The sequence below is a fragment of the Grampus griseus genome, assembly GCF_964374135.1.
Source record: "Grampus griseus genome assembly, chromosome: 8".
Lineage (NCBI taxonomy): Eukaryota > Metazoa > Chordata > Mammalia > Artiodactyla > Delphinidae > Grampus > Grampus griseus.
The window spans coordinates 55,566,047-55,589,423 of NC_139002.1; the positions used below are offsets into that span (position 1 = coordinate 55,566,047).

General features: G+C 36.1%; 1 protein-coding gene across 6 annotated transcripts in view; it reads right to left on the reverse strand.

Annotated features, from left to right (window-relative positions):
- EMSY (EMSY transcriptional repressor, BRCA2 interacting) overlaps window positions 1-23,377 on the reverse strand; it is an 82,108-nt gene that overhangs the window by 41,576 nt on the left and 17,155 nt on the right. For all 6 annotated transcript variants that reach the window (XM_082659718.1, XM_082659716.1, XM_082659719.1 and 3 more), the window contains 3 exons: window positions 22,711-22,970; window positions 13,966-14,242; window positions 5,187-5,441 (listed from right to left, as the gene is read on the reverse strand). In XM_082659718.1, coding sequence (XP_082515844.1) covers window positions 5,187-5,441; window positions 13,966-14,242; window positions 22,711-22,970 — 792 coding nt within the window. The remainder of the gene's footprint in view (window positions 1-5,186; window positions 5,442-13,965; window positions 14,243-22,710; window positions 22,971-23,377) is intronic.

A 23,377-nucleotide genomic window follows, 5' to 3' on the forward strand; every position in this document is an offset into this window, starting at 1 on the left:
TGGGTACTCCCTGCTTCTGCCCAGCCCCCAGTTCATGGAACAAAGGCTCTATCTTGGGCACAGAGCCACTGAGAATACTGGGGTCCTGACCACCACTGCCCTGGCTTGTGAGGGAGTGGCTCCACCAACCAGGGGAAGCAAGCTGAGAGGATCTCAGGCTGCTTGCCCAACCTCCCACACTTGCCTTCACTGAGTGCTCAGCAGAGGTATCATTCAGAGAGAAGTCTACCATTGACCCTACCCCCAGAGCTCCAGAGCTGCCTGAGGATAGAAACATGTCCTAAAACATATAGCTCCTAGCCTCTTCCCAGAGGAACTGACTTCATATGTAACAGAGCATGAAGAAGTTCAAGCCTAAGGGTGCTCTCAAAAACAGTGGAGGATGTGAATGAAAGGCAACTAGAAGGAGAATCATGGATTTAATTAAGATACCTTTTAGACTATAGGCCAGTTTGCAGGACAGAACTGAATAGTAAGGAAGCTGAGAGGAACGCTCCTATGGTCAGAACAAATATCAAAAATGGACCTTTGAGATTATTCCTTCAAAGAAGCCACAATTTGGATGAGTTCACAGAGCAACTTATGCTCCAGGAATTGTTGAAAAAAATAGAGCAATCAGTTAGTGGAGTTTAACAGCTGGGTGTGGTCAGGAAAAGAGGAAAAAGCCATACCAATATCACTGTCACCTCAGAATGACTGGGCATACCCAGAGCTGTACCTCCCTGAGGAACAACAGCAGAGACTTAACTTCAGCAACATAATTGATCTAGTCACTAAACAACAAAGAACCATGCCAATAACAATAATAAATCAGGGGTGGGGATAGGGGAAGATCAGTACCCAGCTACAATATATAATGTCTAATATCTATATATCTAATATCTAAAATATCAATGTAAATATCTAAAATGTCCAGTTTCCAACAAAAACTTGCAAAGAAACATGAAAGTATGACCCACACAGTGGAAAAAAAGCAGGCAACAGAAACTGTGAGAGCAACCAGATGTCAGACTTAACAACAACAAAAACACTTCAAAATAGCCATTACACATACGTTCACAGAAGTAGAGGGAAGCATGATTAAAAAAGTAAAAGAGGGTATGATGACAAAGTTGCATCAAATAGAGAATATTAATTAAGCAACAGAAATTAGAAGAAAGAACCAAATGGAAAATGCAGAGTTGAAAAGTACAATAACTGAAATAAAAAATTCACTAGAAGGGCTCAAGAATAGATTTGAACTGGCAGAAGAAAGAATTAGCAAATTTAAAGACAGATCAATTAGAGATTATGCAAGCTGAAGAATGGAAAGAAAAAAGAATGAAGAAAATGAACAGAAATGTGGAACACCATTAAGTGCACAACATATGCAATGTAACTACAAAAAGGAAGGAATAGAGAGAAAAGAGAAAAAGAAGTATTCAAAGAAGTAATGGCTGAAAATGTTCCATATTTATTGAAAAGCAATAACTTACACATCCAGGAAGCTAGACAAACACTGAAGAAGATAAATATAAAGAGAACCACAAACAGGCACATCACACTAAAAATGCTGAAAGTCAAAGACAAGGAGAAAATCCTGAGACCATCAAGAGAACAACAATTTCCATTTACAATGGGATTTCATTAAGGTTAGCAACTGACTTTTCAGTGGAAACAATGGAGACCAGTAGGCAGCAGAATAACGTATTCAAAGTGCTCAAAGAAAATCTGTCAACCAAGAATTCGATATTCAGCAAAGCTATCTTTCAAAAAATGCAGATGAAATAGTCTTTACCAGATAAACAAAAACGGAGAGAGTTTGTTGCTAGCAGACCACCTTACAACAGACACTCAAGGAAGTTCTATGAATAGAAGGAACAAGAAACAAAACAATGATATCCACTCTTGCCAGCTATATTCAACATTTTACCAGAGGTTCTAGTTAGGGAAATTAGGCAAGAAAAAGAAATACAAGGCATCCAGACTGTAACAGAAATTATCTCTTTGCAGATGATTTGATCTTTTATATAGAAAATCCTAAGGAATTCACTATAAACTACTAGAACTAAAAAGTGAGTTCAGCTAAGTTGCAGGTACAAAATCAACAAAAAATCACTTGCATCTCTATACATTAGCAATGAGTAATCCAAAAGATGAAGTTAACAGTTCCACTTACAACAGCTACAAAAATAAAATACTTAGAAATAAATTAACAAAAGAAGTGTAAAATTTATACACTAAGAACCACACATTTCAACACGTTGAAAGAAATTAAAGATCTAAATAAACACAAAAACATCCCATGTTCATGGATCAGAAGATTTAACATTATAAAGATGGTAATACTCTTCAATTGATCTACAGATTCAATGCAAACCCCATGAGATTCTCGGCTGATTTCTTTGTAGAAATTGACAAGCTGATTCCAAAATTCATACAGAATTGCAAGGGACCCAGAATAGCCAAAACTATCTTTTAAAAAAGAACAAAACAGGAATACTCACACTTCCTCATCAAAACAATGTAAATCAATGTAATCAAATCAGCATACAAATAGACATATAATGGAACAGAATTGAGAATCCAGAAATAAAGTCATACATGTGCTCAGTGGATTTTCAACAAGGGTGTTGAGACCATTCAATGGGGGGGAAGACAGTCTTTTTAACAAATGGTATTGGGACAATCGAAGAGCCATGCATGAAAGAATGAAGTGGGATCCTTATTTCACACCTTAACAAAATTAATCAAAATAGATCAAAGACCTAAATTTAAGAGGCAAAATTATCAATCTCTTAGGGGAAAAAATAAGGATAAATCTTTATAACCTGGGATTTGGCAAAAGATTCTTAAATACAATACCAAAAGCACAAGCAACAAAAGAAAAAATAAACTGTACATTACCAAAATTAAACATGTTTGTGTTTCAAAGGACATCATCAAGAAAGTGAAAAGACAACCCACAGAATGGGAGGAAATATTTGTAATTCATGTACCTGATAAAGGTTTAATATCTAAAATATGTATAGTAAAAAAAAAAAAAAAACTCATACAATTCAATGATAAAAAGACAAATAACTCAATTAAAAAGTGGCAAAGGATATAAATAGGTATTTCTCCAAGGAAGGTATATAAAGGGCCAATAAGCATTATGAAAAGATGGTCAACACCATTAGTCATCAGAGAAATGCAAATCAAAACCACAATGAAATACCACTTCACACAAACTGGGATGGCTAGAACCAAAAAGTCACAGACTAGCAAGTGTTATCAATGGACAAGTGGATAAACAAAATGTGAATTATTATTTGGCCATAAGGAGGAATGAAGTACTAATACATGCTACTTCATGGATGAAACTTAAACATTGTTAAGTAAAAGAAGCCAGTCACAAAAGATCACATATTATATGATTCCATTCACATAAAAATCCAGAATATAGAAATCTATAGACAGAAAGTAGATTAGTGGTTGCTTAGGGCTGGAGAGGTTGTCACGGTGAGTAGGGAGTGATAGCTAAATGGTACAGGGTTTCTTTTGGAACTGATGAAAATGTTCTAAAATCAATGGTAGTGATGGTTGCACATATCTGTGAATATACTACCTACCACTGAACTGTACACTTTAAATCAGTTAATTGAATGGTATGTGAATTATATCTCAATAAAGCTGTCCTTTAATAGAAAAAGTTCCAGAGCGTTTTAAAAAGGAAAACTTTACAATTCTTTCTTGGAAGCACACATATCATTGAAACTAAAGCCTGACAGAGACTGCAGGCAAAGAGAAAACTACAGACCAATTTCCCTATGTCTATCAATGCATTACTATCCATACCTCATACTAGGTATGAGGCAGAGGTGAAATGGTACAAACTTCCAGTTATGAGATAAATAAGTGCTGGGGACATAATAATGTACAGCATGATGACTATAGTTAACAATACTGCATTGTATATTTGAAAGTTGCTAAGAGAGTAAATCTTAAAAGTTCTCATCACAAGAAAAAAAATTGTAACTATGTGTGGTAATAGATGCTAACCTATTGTGATAGTCATTTTGCAATAGATACATATATCAAATCATTATGTTACACCTAAAACTAATACAAAGTTATGTGTCAATTACATCTCAAAAAATAATAATAAAATGTTCCTATCAAAAAATAAAACAAGGGACTTCCTTAGTGGTGCAGTGGTTAAGAATCCACCTACCAACGCAGGGGACATGGGTTCGATCCCTGGTCCAGGAAGCTCCCACATTCCGTGGAGCAACTAAGCCTGTGTGCCACAACTACTGAGCCCACATGCCACAACTACTGAAGCCCGTGCACCTAGAGCCCATGCTCCACAACAAAAAGCAGCCACCGCAATGAGAAGCCCACACACCACAACAAAGAGCAGACCCCACTCGACGCAACTAGAGAAAGCCTGCGCACAGCAACAAAGATCCAACGCAGCCATAAATAAATAAATAAAATAAAATAAGATAAAACAAACAAAAAACTGAAAATGTCAGCATCTCCCAAAGTCCTTTTCTACCACCAAATAAAATCCAGCTTCAGTGGAGGAAAAAAATCCATTTTCTTTTCTTAAAGATATTAAGTACGTTAAGATGCTTCTTCGTCTCCCTGTATCTAAGCCTCCATCCTACCTGCCTTTCTATTCAATACTTTTATGATTCGATAACTTAACAGTAATTGCCTCCTACCCCTGCGTTCCCACTGTGCTAGAGATGCTTTCAATAAACTGCTAAATTGTTATACCACAAACTTCTTCACTGTACACAATGTCTTTTAATCTTAGCACCTCTGCCCATGACAAATTTACGCCAGATTCACAATATGGCCTCTAACACAAGACTCCCCAGACTAATTTTTCCACTGCTCACTTCCCATAACCCCAGTGGGCTCCAAAGTATAGTTCTAAAGTCTGGGTTTGTTTCCTCGGCTTCCTTTATCTCTTCTGAGAGTTCACTGAAAAAAACCTCTTCCTGCTGTGCAAACGGCTTTTTTCTCCCTTCTCTATTCCCAAGCACCAGTTCTCTCTATGTAAGTATTTCCAACAGGAGGGTCTCAAAATATATTTTGGAATTAAAACTCTAATGCTTGAGGAAACTGTATGTGGAAGTGAATCCATATATATTGCAATCTTCAGAGAACTGGTGACTGGGGAAGAATTACCATCTCCTGAAACATTTTCCATTTACCTGACTCCTGTTTGATTTGAATGGTAGGCTTGATACCAGGTGGCAAAGGAGACTGCTGAGGCTGTTGCTGATGAGATACCGGAGAAGGCTGGGCCACCTGTTGCTGTGTCTGTTGCTGTACTTGATGTAACTGCTGCTTAGGAGACTGTTGATGCTGTTTAGGAAACTGTGCAAGAATCTGAGTTGGGGCACCCACTAAGCTTTTGGGAGAAGGAAGTCTGGTTGATGCCATTTTGATTGCTGATGTAGATACACCTATAGAAGAGTAAGGATTAGAACATTTAATAGTAAAACATAATTAAAGCTACTTCTGGTTATTGTAGGAAGTAATAGCTTAAAACTAGGTAAATCAACAAAAATAATGATTATTAAGCACCTAGTGTCAGATATAATGTCTATGGTATTTTACATATTTTTATACCTAGTCCTCAAACTTTGCAAGGGAAGCATCATTGCTCTAACACTCAAGAAACTAACTGATTTTCCCTTGGTGAAGAGTCAAAACAAAAGAAACAAAGTATCAGGCAGGATGTTCTCACACATGTTTCTCAATAGGTTTTTCTCTTAAAAAACACAGGTTCTCAATGTGAATAAAAGAACACGGGTCGGACAGGGAGGGTGGGAGGGAGACGCAAGAGGGAGGGGATATGGGGATATATGTATACGTATAGCTGATTCACCTTGTTACACAGCAGCAACTAACAACAATGTAAAGCAATTATACTCCAATAAAGATGTTTTTTAAAAAAAAAAGGACAAAGCAAACTAGGTTTTGAATCTTATTTGTAGTACAGTTTTTCGAATATTATTTTTCAGGTTCTAATGAGTCAATTTAAACATAGCATTAGACAAAATAATTCACACTGAAACATTCACCTTTCGAATTATTCAGCATGGCAAAGTACAACAGCTTTTCTATGTCTCATTTCCAATTATCTATAAATAAAATCATTTCTTGAGAACTGGGTCATTACATAATCATGTGAAAAGTTACAAGTGGGCATACTACTCAATATATCCACAGCAAAAAAATTCTCGTGATACAAGGTTTTAAGACACTTCTTTTCAATGCAATACTAATATTAGCAACCATGCGTAGGTAGCAAATACCAACAATTTTCAGTAAAGATGTGTGAGTCTGACAGAAATTCTTCCCTCTCCAAGATTTTTCATCAGTAATCTTATAATTCATCAACAACACAATAGGACTATTATCTGTAAGTAAATTAATACTCCTCACAGAAAGAACCTAGATAGAATATAACTCTCCGTATCAACTTTTTGAGCACTGATAAAACAATGAAAAGAAACTGATAATTTGATGGCCTAATTACCAAGTTCCAATTATCAAACAGGCTATTTCACTCCTTCCTCCACCACAGCCCCACTATGACATTTACATTGTATTACAGAAAAAAATTTAAATAATATCACATTTTTATGTAAAATGTTTCTGGAGAATAATAAAAATGAAGAAGAAGCCTTGAGAAGTCACTCTGACCCTCTCAGGTTCCCCATATGTTGAATTTTCCTTGCCCTATAATTCTCTAAGGGTTGCTATATGGATCAGGTAAAAATCATAGATTGAGGAATAGTTTGAGAGAAAACAAAAGAAAGATGTAGTCAGAATCACCTGGAGGGCTGACTCACATTACTTACACATTCTCCTGCCTTGCCCACTCCCATCCCTCCCTGAATGCTAGGATCTTGGTGACATGTGTATGTTATACTGCTTAGTTGTACTGAACTAGATTATCTCTGGAGCCCTTTTCAGTACCAACATTTTATAACTTAATGAATATAAAGTGCTATTCAAGTAAAACACACTATTTTTAAACGATGTGAAAACTTTAACCTTTATATTGCATTCATAATGAACTCTTGTATTTATTGAGGTAAACTGTGCACATGAGTAACTCCCTAACTAATCTACGTTCTCTATATCCTATTATATAGGAAAAGTATCTAATGTAAAGGCAGTCAGGGTGACTTCAGAATCAGAGAACTGTGTTCAAATTATGTCTTCAGGGCTTCCCTGGTGGCGCAGTGGTTGAGAGTCCACCTGCCGATGCAAGGGACATGGGTTCGTGCCCTGGTCCGGGAAGATCCCACATGCCGCGGAGCGGCTAGGCCCGTGAGCCATGGCCGCTGAGCCTGCACGTCCGGAGCCTGTGCTCCGCAACGGGAGAGGCCGCAACAGTGAGAGGCCCGCGTACCGCAAAAAAAAAAAAAAAAATATGTCTTCAACACATAAACTCATAATAGCTGTGTGATCTTATTAAAGTATTTAATTCCTTTAGATATTTATTCATTCAATAAAAACTTACTGAGCATATACTTTATGCTATATCCTTGGGAAACTCTTTTGTATCCATGAAACAGTCCCTACCTTCAGGAAGGTTAGAGAAGACAATCAAATGATCACACAAATCTATCATTACAAATTGTAATAAATGTTATTTTTGTTTTAACAAATAAAAAGCCCCCTTCCTCTTCCTTTTGCTCTTCGATTCACAAAAATTTAGTGCTAAAGCCATCAGATGCTGCAAAGCACGATGAACAACTAGATGGCTAAGCAGAATAATGGCTAAGCATGGGGTGTTAGAACCCACTGCAGAGACTGACTGAGCATGGGAGTCAGAGTCCAAGTAGGTTGAGGAGGGAGTACATGCTGTGGGAGCTCAGGGTACAGTGCCACATATAGAGTTAGAACTCAAGTAGGATAAACAGGGGTTCCATGAATGTGAGCCACCTAGCACAGGTTCTCAAAGCTTGAGCAGGATGTCCACAGGAAGGGGTGGGATCAGAGTCCAAACTGGGTGAAGAAGACTTCTGGGTAGGAGGGTGGCCTGGCACAGGTGTCAAAATTGAGCAGGGTGAGAAAGACATCACGCAAAAGGGTGACATGGGGAAAGTGTCAGAACTCAGGTGGAGTGAAGTAGAAGTCTGCAAGATGTTAGAACCTGAGTGGAATGAGGAAGGTATCTGCATGAAGGTAGAGGCAACAGCAGCAACAATGACAGATTGGTTATAGAGTGGGGAACTGATAAAATAAGTAAGTATATGAAAGATAATGGAAGCGAGGTTTTTGAAGAAGGGAGAAAACTAGAATTAACAAGCAGAGTTTGAAATTGGACATATCAGTATGGACCCGAAGTTTTCAACATATAGAAATAAATACAGATGTATATACGTGTGTGTATAAATCTACATGCAGACACACACACACACACACACACACACACACACACACACACACACACACACACACACACACACACCCCTTAGCAATGAGCATATCTAGCACCCAAATTTTCTTCTAATTATCACTTTCCACTAAAATGAATCAGGGCTCCTTAGAGAAATGGCTAAACCAAGGACTAGAGTAGGAAAAGTACATGAGGTTGGTGAATATAAAAGACTCCCCCCCCACCTTTCCGTAATTTCTTTAAAAGAAAATTGACTGTTTAAAGCAAAAGTAGTAACAATGCAATGTGGGGTTTATGATATATATAATTAAAATGTATGATAACCAGAGTGCAAGGATGAGAGAGCAGAAATAGAAATAGAAGTGTATTATTCGAAGATTCAAATACAATATGAGAAGTTGAAGACAGACTGTTACAATTTACAATGTATAATGTAAGCTCTAGAGCTGAGTTCTTAACCAGGGCAATTGTGCTCTCCCTTTTGCCCCTGGATATTTGGTAATCACTAGAGACATTTTTTATTGTTATGACAGGAGGGTGTGCTACTGGTATCTAGTAGGTAAAAGCCAGGAATGCTGCTAAACATCCTATAATGCACAAGTCAGCCCCTCATAACAAAAAATTATCTGGTCCAAAATGTCCATATGTGGAGGTTGAGAACCCTACCCTAAGCAATTATTAAAAAAGAACAAAAAAGTAGAGCTAATAAGCCAATGTGTAAGAGATAAAATAGAATCCTTTTTCTTAAAAAACTCAATAAATCCAAAAGAAGACAGTAAAATGGGAGAAAAGAAAGCAAAGAATACAGAAAACAAATAAAAAACAATTATTAAGATAGTAGACCTAAACTCAATCATATTGATAATTATATCGAATATAAATGGACTAAACACTTCAATTAAAAGGCAAAGATGGTCAGAATGGATAAAAAAGTAAGCCCTGACTATACAATGTTCATAAGAGATGTATTTTAAATACAAAGGCACAGATGGGTTAAAAGTAAACAGATGAAAAATATGATGCAAACCCTAATTACGAGAAAGTTGGAGTAGCTACATTAATATCAGAAAAGGTAAACACCAAAATAAGGAGTACTGAGAGAAAAAGAGCAATGTTTCATAATAAAAAGGAAGTCAATTCATCAAGAATATACAACGTTTCATAATAAAAAGGAAGTCAACTCATCAAGAATATACAACAATCCTAAACGTGCATACACCTAATAACAGAGCTCAAAATACATGTGACAACAACCGACAAAGGGAAAAATGTACAAACCCACAATTACAGCTGGAGGTTTTTACACTCCTCTCAATAACTGATACTACAAATAGACGCCGCCCAAAAAAGGAAAATTTGATCAATTTGTCTTTTGTGGTTGTGTCAAAAGAATTTAGAAGCCAACTTGAAGAGGCTCCCACTGCAACAGATTGGACAATTTGAGCACCAAAAGAATATTTGTGATGGATTGACAGACATCAGAAATCTTAATGATACGGGGAACAAAAATCTTATTGGTCACTGAACCATCTCATTATCTGAAAACATATAAATAAACAGAAATAATTCCTGTATGAACTGTACCTCAGGATAACCCATGGTAGTAAGTTAAAGTTCTTTAAGAATTCCAGCTAATAAATGAAGAAAATGAAGATAAAATTCATTTTGCAACTACCAATAAAATAATGATCTAGGGAAAGATTACCAATAGCTATAAAAACATTTGGTAATACTTATATCTACCGATTAATGTTAATATCATTAGAGACCAGACATGTGCCTCCTAAAATGATGCACAGGAAGTACACTTAAATACACTTATAGGTACACATCAGGAATACCACTTATCGAACGTTCATTCCCCATATCTCCAAAAACAATCAGACTTGAATCTGATCAAGTTTCTTGATTTAACTACCAGTTTTATGGAAATATAAACAGGAGAGGGGCTTCCCTGGTAGCACAGCGGTTAAGAATCCGTCTGCCAATACAGGGGACATGGGTTTGAGCCCTGGTCCGGGAAGATCCCACATGCCGTGGAGCAACTAAGCCCGTGCGCCACAACTACTGAGCCTGCGCTCTAGAGCCCGTGAGCCACAACTACTGAAGCCCACATGCCTAGAGCCCGTGCTCCACAACAAGAGAAGCCTGCGCACCTCAAGGAAGAGTAGCCCCTGCCCGCCACAACCAGAGAAAAGCCCGTGTGCAGCAACAAAGACCCAATGCAGCCAAAAATAAAATAAATAAAATAAAATAAATAAATTTAATAAAAAAATAATAAATAGGAGAACTTGTTAAACCATGGGAATTAAAATCAGCAAAACCCAGACTACGGGAAACTCTCAGGAAAAATGACTGATTTCTTCAACAAATAATTTGAAAAGAAAAGAAAAAAACAGAAGAGGGACCCATGAGTTAAAAAAGATATAACCATATCAATGTGTGGACCTTATTTAGATCTTACTTTTAAAAAATTCTTTTATGACATAATCAAGGAAATTTGGATACTAACTAAATATTTTATTATATGAAGAAACTTAAAAATTCTAGATGTGATAGTGGTATTGTGAGTTTTGATACATACTGAAGTATTTATAACTGAAATTATATGATATTTGGGATTTGCTTCAAAATATTCCGGGTCACTGATGTGTAGAGGAAAATAGCAGGTACAGATGAAACAAGACTGATGATGTGTTGCTCATCCTTGAAGCTGGGTAATGGGTACAATGAGGGTTCATTTTACTATTCTATCCACTTATGTATTTGGAATTTTCCATAATAAAAAAGAAAATTTCAGTTATCCTGTTTCGTGGATGACCAATTCAGAATAAGCATTCTAATTGGTAGAATTTAAGACTTCCTGTATGAGCCAACCATACACAATCCCCCTACTCCCTACCTCTGGAACCATCTCTACACTTATAAACATGGAGTTAGCCACGAAGTTATTGCTACTAAGACTCTTCCCCCTCTATGACCAGCTGCCCCTATAAGACTAACCAGAGACAGATACATCAGCTCTGAAACAGTCTGTCTCTAGTCCCCAACAGAAGCAGACACTGAATGCCCTTGTCCCCTAGGTACCCACACAAGAGCTGCTAAAGAAGCCCTGCAGTCAGAATCACAACTGCAGTTTATATATTACCACTTCCACTAACATTTACCTTTTTAAAAGAAAATGGCTTAATTTCCTTAGCACTTATATCTAAATTAAATATCTCAAACAAAACCCCAAAATAATCATATAGTTTCCTTGAGTATCTACATTCAGATAGTTTACTTTTACATCTTTCATGCTGTATTGAATTTATGAGAAATCTTTGAGATGTCTAGCTCCCCTAAAATGACGTAGGACTCAAAGAGATATAGGATGCTAAGAAACAAAGGAGAAAATAGGGAAGTCATAAGTTCCCAAGAGATTCAGAAGATAGTTGGAGAAATATAAGAATGCAAAACAGAAGCATGGAATATTCATTTTGCTTAAAAATATTTCGATAGTAACTAAGAGAGATACCCCTCTTATCTCAAATAATAACAATTTCCTTGGAAGAACAGTAATCCTTCTACTACAGCAACACTTTGGCAAACTGTGTGATGAGCACTAGAAGGGAACAACTATCAATGGATGACAACTTTGATACAGGGGTCAGTCAGGTGAGGAAACAGGTGGTCTTTCCTTCTCTCATCACCTTGAAATTTTGAAATGGTGAATTTGGATCATGTTTGCAACCAACATTTATACAGATTTTCTATATAAAAATTATTTCTATTTTTAATAATACTATGTTGTAGTTTACTGCTGTACAAACAGAAAGGCTGGAATGGTTTATTTAAATTACTTAAGGTAACAAATAAAAGAAAATTTCAAGCCTACTATTTCCTATCATTGACTGAGACATTAAATGGGTATTGGAGACAGAAAAGGACAGATGCTCTCACATTCTACCAGTTAGACCTGCAGAATGAATGAATACTGACTGCATCTGCATCTATGTAACCTCTTCCTTGCTAACAGTTATATGGAACACACTAAAATTACTAAAGCAATTATGAAAAACACTGTTTGCCTATTTGAGTGCCTGCATCACCACTAGTTCATAAACTAGGATATTTCCAAGTCTCAGCCTATCTTAAGCTATATATTGTGCAAGTAAAATTCAATGAAAACGAACACTAAATACTGTTCTATATTGCTTCTGTGCTCCCTTTGAAAGACTACAACCATGGCTATGAATTCTGTATTATAAATGGCTCCCTCTGATTCCCATCTTAAGACTTACCAACACTATAAAAAGAAAATTCTGACAGTGTGCTATCTGCTCTTTATATGAGAGGAAAACAAAGATTTGGAAGAGAGCTCAAGTGATTTAAGCTAACATGGAACTGAGGTTTCCACATTTCCTTTCCTCTGCTATTAAGCAGCAATTGTCCTTCAGTTCAGCCTCAGTTCCTCTCAATACTTTCCATCATCCTCCCATACAGAAAAATTTAGAAGCTGAAGAAAAGGTGAATGGCATGTCCTTGAAATCATCCTCTTCCCCCTACTTCTTATCATTGGGTAACTTACTTTGAAGAGGTTGTAGGTTGTATATTTAATGTTTCTTCTGAAAAAACCTATAGTAAAATAATTTCAAGTTCCTCACTTAAAATTTTCATTATATTACAGATATTTGTATATGCCTTTGAAATTTGTGGTGACAAGATTTAACCTACATAATTGCCTAGGTGACTAGGTACTGTGCATTTGAAAAAAAAAACTCAAAGTAAGGATATTAATGTAAGGAAACTGAGTAACCCACTATCTTGACATTCTCAAACTAGGGGAGGGAAAGTGGTAATCTCTGATATAACAGATGGTACCTTCACACCCAAAGCATACAAACACACCCACAAAGTCTTCTTCAAAATTCCCACACCCTAATGTTCATTGCAGCATTGTTTACAATAGCCAAGACATGGAAGCAACCTAAATGCAACCTAAATTCGTCAACAGAGGAATGGATAAAGAAGATGTGGTACATATATACAATGGAATATTACTCAGCCATAAAGAAGAATGAAATAATGCCATTTGCAGCAACATGGATGGATCTAGAGATTTTCATACTGAGTGAAGTAAGTCAGGCAGAGAAAGACAAATATCATATGATATCACTCATGTGGAATCTAATTTTAAAAAAAAAAATACAAATGAACTTATTTACAAAACAGAAAGAGACTTACAGATACCGAAAACAAACTTATGGTTACCGAAGGGGAAACGTTGCGGGGAGGGATACATCAGGAGCTTGGGATGAACATACACACACTACTATATATAAAATAGGTAACCAGCAAGGACCTACTGTATAGCACAGGGAACTCTGTGATATTCTGTGATAACCTATATGAGAAAAGAATCTAAAAATGAATGAATATATGCATATGTATAACTGAATCACTTTGCTCTATACCTGAAACTAACACAACACTGTAAATCAACTATACTCCAATAAAATTAAAATATTTAAAAAGAAAGAAATTCCCATAAACACAGGGACAGAATTACCTGATGAATTACCACTTACCTTGTGCTACTGTTGACATGACCACAGATGGTGTGGAAGAAACCACAGCTGTTACTGCAACTGTATTAGGAATAGGTGATGGTGTAGAACTGCTGCTGCCACTGCTGCTACTACTAACCAGAGAGGACTGTGAAGCAGTTATAACCACTGGCGGCTTCTGAGTTGTGGAAGCAATGACTGATGTTGGTACAAGCTTAGTGACTGCTGCATAGTTATGGGATTTGGAGAGAATGTTGGGCACGAAGGTTGAACTTGGTGATGTGGTCACTATAATAACCTAAGGGAGATAAAATAAGTTATTTTCATGTACCTACCATACTACTAATGTATCTAGACTCACAGTTACATACAATTTAAAAATAGCTTATGAAACGTGATGAAGCAATTCAAGAAAAAGAAATTTACAACTAAAAATATACAAAAGCTCTCCTTTACTAGTAATCATCAAAATGTATTTAAAAGAAACAATTTTTACCAACCAAACATTTTAATAGACAATATTCAATGCTGTACAAGATCAAGTAAAGTAAGCATTTCAATATACTGCTTAGGGAGTATAAATTGGCACAATTTTTCTAGAAAATAATTTGGATAGTCATTCATTTATAAATATTTGTTGAGCATCTACTATGTGCCAGGCATGGTTCTAGAGGCTGAGGATAGTGGAATGAACAAAACAGACAAAGTTCTTATTTTCATGGAGCTACATTCCAGTAAGGGGAGAAAAACAATAAACAAATAAAAAAGTAAATATATGTCATGTAGAGATAAATGGAAGAGACAATAAAGCAGGGCAGGAAATAAAAGAAAATGGAAGTGGTACATGATTTTTTATAAAACATTCAATGAAGATCTCTCTGATAAGGTGACAACTAAGCAGAAACTAGAAGTAGGGGTTGATCCATGTTGCTACCTAGAGGAAGAGCATCCAATGGAAGCAGGAGTAGCAAATACAAAGCCCCTGAGGCAGAAGCAAGCTTGGTATGTTCAAGAAACCTCTAGGACCCTAATGAACGGGATTGAAATTTATAAGGTAGAGAGCAGTAGGAGACACATTTAGCAAAGTAATGGGGGACTAGGTGGTGTAAGATCTTGTTGATAGCATATCAACATGTTATGACGAAAATGGCACTTTATCTCTGTGGTCTTCCTTCCAAAAACCTATAACCTTAGTCTAATCATGAGAAAAACATGAGATAAATTGCAGTAGTGGGGCATCCTACAAAATACTTGACTAGTAATCCTCAAAACTGTCAAGGTCATCAAACACAAGGAAGTTTGAGAAACTTTCACAGCCAAGAGGAGCCTAAGGAGACATGACGAGAAAATATAATGTGGTATCCTGGAACAGAGAAAGACAATAGGTAAAAACTAAACAAATCTGAATAAACCATGGACTTTAGTTAATATTAATGCATCAATATCGGTTCATTAATTGTAACAAATGTACCATACTAATATAAATTGTTTAGAACAGGGGACACTGAATACAGGGTATATGAGAACTCTCTGTACTATCTTTTCAATTTTCCTATAAATCCAAAACTGTTCTAAAAAATAAAGTACTTTTAAAAAAGCATTACTTGATCTGCTAGGTGAAAAGTACAGCAGGGCAGAGACAGTAGAAACAGGCAGACAAATTAGGAGGCTCTTTCAATGACCAAAATGTTTGTGGTAGAACTGATGAAAAGTGAACAGATTCTGAATATATTTAAAGGTAAAACCAACAGGATTTGCTCATAGATACACAGAATGGAGGAAAAAAGCGGCAGGAAAGAGACTTCAAGGTTAGCCAGTATGACTAGAAAAGTGTAGATGATACGGGACAAAGCATTTCAGACGGAGAGAACAGGATGGGGCAAAGGACCTAAGGTAGGAATTAGCTTGATGTATTTAAAAACAGAAAAGAGAACCAGTATAGCAAAAGCATATAGGGTAAAGAGGGGTTGCAAAAGTAAGCAGAGTCCAGATCAAATTTGTAAACCAGAGTAAAGAATCTAAGTTTTATTCTAAGTATAATGGGAAGCCATGAGAGGATTTTAAGTAAGGAAACAACAAAACTTGATTTATATTTTAAAAGATCATTCTAGCTGCTATGTGGTAAGAGGTAAGAGCAGAAGCAGTGAAACTAGTAAAGAAGCCACTGCAGTAGACTAGGCAAGAAATGGTAGAGGCTGGTTGGACTGGGGTGTTAGTAGTCAAAATAAAGAGAAGTGATCAGATTCAGATTATCTTAAGAGGTAGAGTCAACAGGACTTGATGTATGGAAATGGCAGGGTTGAGGAAAAGAACAGAAACAAGATTAGCTCCTAGAGCTAATACACATTGGCCTATTTAAATCTCCCAACAATCCTATGACAGAGATACTATTATTATCCCCATTTTACAGCTGAGAACACAAAAATTACTTATAAATCTGTAGTATCAGTTTTATTCTGGGCAAGTATAATGGTAGTTTAATGATATCCCCAAACAACACAGAGTGTCTTCTTCCTCTTTCACCAAAATTATTTTCACCTACCTAGGAGAGAAAATTGTTTTGAAAAATCCAAACAATTTAAGGGGGAAATTCTTTTGCATTTTTGTACCAGTCCTAAAGAAGTTCTGAAATTAAATCAGTCAGTCAAACTTACTGAGTATGTCTGTACTCAGTATTGACATCTCAAAGAAGCTTTGATTATATCATCATAATTATATATTTCAGTGTTAGAGAATTCTAAGTATGTGTCCATTACTTTAAGGAGTTTGTTGATTATCTGAGGAGTCAAGAGAGACATACAAGTCTTGACCAGCAAACACCTCTATAGAGTTGACCAGCATACTTCTACATAGACTCAACCAGTAAACACATATATAGCACTATTACAAACACAACCATCAGCCATCATATAAACCGAGAAGTAGACTAATATGGCAAAAAGACCAGAAGTTAAGAGTCAAATGAACCTGAGCCGAATCCTGCCTCTGCCACTAACAAATGGCAGGGCCCTGGACATGTTAAAATCTCTGGGTTCCACTTTTCATCTATAAAATAGGGATAATAATACCTACCTTGCAAATCATTATAAGGATTAAATGAGATAATGATGTGAAGCATCTAACATAGTGCTAGGCACATAGCAGGTGGTCAATATTTGGCAGTTCACAAATGGTACTTATTAGTATCTTGTTATTACTACTTAATAAATGTTAGAAGGATATCAGTAAAGGTGTTATAGATCAAATCAAACTGGAAATTTATTTTAATGTACTCTATTTTTGTTTCATTAAAAAATTTTATATATCTTTTTCCCAAATTCTGATACCCTTGAGAATCCAAAGAGCTCACAGTTACTAGCACAGCCAAGCCAATTAAGAGTAGTAATAGCAAGTAGGTTTCATATTTGCCAATTCTGAACTAATAGTAGTGCCTTCCTAGAGTACAGTTTTTATAAGGACTCTGTGACACAGCTGAGGATTCACCAAGGCTTGGCAGGAAAGTAGGCCACAGTTAATAAACAATCTCTGTCATGGGTAGGGAAGGGGAAGCATTCACACTTGGGTCAAACATTTGCAATTTTAGAACTAGAGTATGCATGTAGACTTCTAACATTAAAACAATAACTTCAGCAAAATAAATCTAGAGTCTTTGAGAGCATGTTTTAGGTTACAGGTACAAATGATAAAACATATTTTGAGATTTCAGTCTACAAACTAATTTCTGATCTGAAAAGGGGTTATCCAAAATTAGAGATCCACCTTGAAGAAAATTTACTTGCACTTTAGTTACATGTTACAACAAGGGAAACAAAGGGATTTTGAAACCAAGTGAACCAAACAGTGTTTATTCAGGCCATAATTCAAATTACTGACCTTCTAGCACTCACAAAAACTCCTTAAGAGTGCTGGGACTTGCACCCTAAGGATAAAATGAAAAATATCAATCAAGCATGTGAAAGCATAAAGCTATATTCTGTTGCTTTGTTTATATAAGTGTTGTACCAATGTTATACTCAAAATGAAGGCACCACATTAACACAGGTGGAAATTTGTCTACCCTGAAAATATATGACCTACTTGAATTTGAATCAAGTCCACAAATTCATAAGTAATTATACTTAATGTAAAAGTAACTTTAACTAAAGTAATTTCCTAAGTTGACTTCCATATGATTTGTGAGAAATCCAAGGTGAATGTATAATGGCAACAGTCTTACAGAGATTTCAAAAAAAATCCAATTATCCAGCAAAAGGAAAACAAAAAACACACAAAAAATCCCAAAGAATATCTATTAGTCCTACCCACACTCAGTTTGTCCAAGAAATAACAAAAGTAATGGCACTGAGTACACATGAAGTAAGAGTACAGTTTTACATCTAGAACATAATAGATACTTAGCAAATATTTGTGGAATGAATGAGTCTTTTTTTTTTTTTTTTTTTGCGGTATGCGGGCCTCTCACTGTTGTGGCCTCTCCCGTTGTGGAGCACAGGCTCCGGATGCGCAGGCTCAGCGGCCATGGCTCACGGGCCCAGCCGCTCCGCGGCATGTAGGATCTTCCCGGACCGGGGCACGAACCCGTGTCCCCTGCATCGGCAGGTGGACTCTCAACCACTGCGCCACCAGGGAAGCCCTGAATGAGTCTTATTTTTAATTTAATTTGTTTTAAATGTTTATTTTTTAAACACAGTAGGACAAATCTAAGGTTCTGAGCCTGGAATCTCATGGTATGACTCATATATGACTTTGGAGATAAATATGTCCTCTTATGAGCATTACAAGTCTGACAATCTCAACCATCCACTCTCAACTGACAATTCAGAAGAAAAGAAAAAATTAAAATATGGTAACGTCAGTGAATCAAAAAAAAAAGTTCATCAATTTCACTTACAGGTAAGCCCCCATCTACTACAAGTATTTTTACATAGGTCAACTAAGAAGATTGGAAAGTTAATAATGTTAGGTGACATTTACTGAACACTCATCATTAGCACTATGTTAAGCACTTTCCATGAATCATCTCATTTAATTATCTAGTAAGCACTATTATTATCTTTGTTTTATAAGGAAGCTGAGGCTCAAGAGAGGTGGAGAGCCAGTACTGGAACCAGATATACTTATTCATTTATTCATTCATTCATTCAACAAATATTAGTCAACACCTATTGCATGTCAGGCACTGTTCTAAACATTACGGAATAGTAATAAATAAGACAAAGTCTCTACCTTCAGTAATTTATACTCTATGGGAGAAATGGGAAATAAATAAATATAATGTCAACTAGTTATAAGCAAAACAGAATAAGGAAATAAAAGGACATGGATTTGAGATGGGTACTCTTTTAGCTATAACTTTGCTGCATTATTTTCTCAAATATCAAATTAAAAGAGAAGATGAGAAGGGGGAGAAGAGAGAAGAATTACTGATAAAATAGATCCAGCAAAGAAGGTAGTAAAAAATTACAAAAGTAGATTTAAAAATTCTTAGAGTATAGCAGGCTGAAGACACCTAATATGCAGCTTGCCCAGAAAGCAATATTATAATAATATATAAAAATTGATATTCAGAAAGATTACCTTGGAGCCATTAAATACAAAAATTATGTTCAGTGTAACATTTAAGAAACCACCAAAAATAGTCAAATTCTATATATTAAGGGGTAAGCTTCAGTGAACTGATAAATTCATTATTTGGAACAGCACATTCTCAACACTGCAATTAATTTTTATTTTTAAAGTTCACTGACTTCACTTATAGGTTTACCCCTTCTATTAAAATATTTTTATACAGGTCTACCAAAGAAGACTGGAAAGTTCATAAAGTTAGGTAACACTGCTTTCCATAAAATACCTGCAAGGGAAGGGACCTAACATTTTCTGAGTACATACATTACGCTGTACTTTAAAATACCCAATCCCATTTAATCCTCACGACAGCCTTATAAAATTGGCGTTACTCTCATCTCACAGATGGGTAAACAGATTTAGAAAGACTAATTTATCTCAGGTCATACTGGAAGAACTGGGGTTCTAATCCAGGCCTCTTTGACTACAAAAATTCTTACTTGATTTTAACACTAAATTATAATGCCTCATCCTAAGACTGAAGCTAGAATTATATTACACAGATCAACTCACTGTCATTTCTAGTTTGTTAAGAAAATTGTAATTTTTTATATATTATATAATGACATATTTCCAAGAAACTCAAGGAGTTTCTTTAAATGAAAATTATCATGAACCTGAAGATTTAAAAGTAGGAAAGACCGTCTATTGAAAACAAGAATTCATCTCTACTCCTTCCCCAAAATCCCTCTAAAACAGTATGAAGGGATTTTTTAGAAGAGGCACATAAACCCATAAGGTCAAAATGGAAAGGAGACAATAGCTATCAACTTCTGGAAAGTGGAAAACAAACAGACAAGTAGTAACTGATCAAGCATACTCAAGAAAGTGGAAATCTAAGACAGCAAACAGAAGAAAAAACAAGACAGCTTTCAGAGAACCACAGAAAGACTCAGTAATTTGAGAACACCAGATACTTCTGAAGTGGGGATAAAAGTGGGACTAAAAAGATGTAAATTAGTTGAAAATCTGTTTAAGCAGCATTAAGATCCCCAGCTATCCTCCCTTATCCTCAAGGAAGATTTAAAACTTATTCTCTTGAGGGAGAGATTGAATCCAAAGGAATCTGATGATACCAGGCAGAGGCAGGTAGGTGCTATGCTGAAAACAGAGAGGTTAGGTAAAGTCTATATACTGAATGATGAGACTATCCAGCCCACTCCTTGCCTTTACTCCCAAAATACTAGCAGACAGGCTTACTACTGTAGGCAAAAGACTGGAAGATTCTTCTCTGAGGAAACTGTCCAGTCCATGAAAAAGCCCTAAAGAGAATGACAACTGGTGGAGGTAAAGGGGTGGCGGGTGTTCATCAACAAAACAGCCCAGCTAGCTCAACCTACAATGAAAGTTAGCATGTCCCACCCTACACACAGAGCCTTCTGTCAGCTTTTAGTGTCCGTTTCCACAACCAGCATTTAAGGAAACTGAAATGGAAGAGATAAAATGAAAAAATAAAAGAAATTTACAGGTAAGAGAGAAAACATGAAAGAAGAAAACATCAAAAAAAATTATCATGAATATCATCAGAAAAGAGAACATAGTGACTATGAAAGAGCAGGATGCTATTTTAAAAAAAAAGAAAGAAACTTTCAGAAAACCAGACAGAGTTACTAGAAATTTAAAATAGGATAGCAAAAATGAAAAATTCCAGAGAAGTAATGAAGGATAAAGTTAAAAGATAAAGAAAATAATACTTACAGAGCATTTACTATGTGCTAGGCTCTGTTCTACTGGTTTGTATTTATTATCTCATTTATTTACACCCCAAAACCCTATAAAATAGATATATTATTTTCCCTATTTTACAAGAGAAAAACTTAGGTCTAGAGTTTAGTTTTCCCAAAGTCACATAGCTAGTAAGTAGCATAAAATGGGATTCAAATTCAGGAAGTCTAGTTCTAAAATCCAGGCTTTTAACTACTATACTACAGTAGAAAAAGCAAACAAATGGAAATTGGGGGTGAGAAAGACTGAAAAATTAAAGGATGAATCTAGGCATTCAACATCCAGAATAACAGGTGATCCAAAAAGAGAGGACAGAGAAAAATCAAAGAAATAATTCAAGAAATTTCCCAGAATGGAAGGATATGAGTGTTATTCTATGAGTGTTATTCTAGAATAACAGGGGCCACTGAGTATGTAACCCAATGGATAAAATAAAGACCCACACCAAGGAAAATTACCTTGAACTTTCAGAACTCTGACTTCTTCCAAGAGAAAAAGAGGATCTGGAATTAGAATGGCATTACTGGGCTTCTCAAAAGCAATACTGGAAGCCAACAGCCCATGAAGCAATACCTTCAAAATTCTCAAGGAAAATGACTTCTCACCTAGAATACTTACCTAGTTAAACTTATATCAAAACAGTAGGAGGGTAGAATAAAGAAATTTTCAGTCTACCATACAAGATCTTAAAAACTTTACTTTCCATCCCACCCATATACCAAGAAGCTACTGGAAGATATGCTCCAGTAAATCAGTAAATAAACCAAGAAAGAGGAAGATCAGAATGAAAGTGAAGGGAGATCTCGGACACAGAGGTATATAACAAGCCTAGGGTACCATCAGCATCCAGATCAGTGTGGCAAGTAGAGGGCTCTAATAACAAAATTGACAGAATATTGATGATTTGAACATACTGACAGAAGAGTTTAGAAATGAATTAATGATAGCATTTAAGAATTAAAAAGAAGATAACAATTATTCATTTAATCATATCCTTCCTTTCGTCTATGAAACACCTAACTCTGACAACTTCATTACTCTGGCAATATAAGAACTAAGTTCCTAAAGGTAAAGTTATCCAAATACAGGCTGAAAGAATCCTTTATATTTTAATTATTTCCCAAATGGAATCACAATGGTAAAATATAATGAAAGTCTTAGAAGATCTGCTAGCTGTGTCATATTAGGCAAGTCATTTGGCATCTCTGAGCCTCATATACAAAAATATACACAAAAAGTGAAATAATAATACCTAACCCAAAGCTTTATGTGCAGAATTAAAGAAAGAGATGTGAACATTCCCACCATAATGCCAAGCACATAGTAAGCACTCAGTGCATGTTTGTTAAATCTGAATCATATTGACTGAAAGAGATAAAAACAGCAATTGGCAGACAGACTCCCTCCACCACGTACCTTCTGTGTTGTTGTGTTTGTTGTCTGTGTTGATGGCTTGGTGAAGGTTATTTTCACAGGAGACATGTGAGGTGGTAAGGAGTTGGCAATGCTCTGCATGATGTTGCTCATCTTAGGACTGCCACTCACAGGTACAGTGATCGTCTTTGAGACCGGAACAACAGCCTTTGGAACTTCCTTTAGGACAACGGGGGAGGAGCTAGAAGAGTTTGTTCGCCTTCGTTTTCTGGGTTTTTCATCTTCATCTGAACAGCTAACACCTGTAAGGCAGTGACAATATTGCTACATTTATAGCAATATAACCTTGTATTTTATACTTTATTTTTAAATCATTGCATCATCAGTCATCCTTGACCTCTCCCTTTGCCTCATGCCCAATCAGACAGTAAGTTCTATCAATCCTCCCTCAGGGAAGCTGTCTCTGAATGCCTTCCCTTTTTTCTTTAACCCTATGGCCATGTCAGGCCTTCTTATCTTCTGCCTGTATTTTAGCGACAACCTCCTAAAAGGTGTACGTGCTTCTAATCTCTCCACTTCCATTCTACCCTTCATCCTACTACCAGCTATAAAAATCTCACACATCTAATAAAGCCAATGCCCTGCCTCAAATCCTTTAGTAGTTTTTATCTCCCTACAAGATGAGGCACAAAAATCATTTCTTTATCAT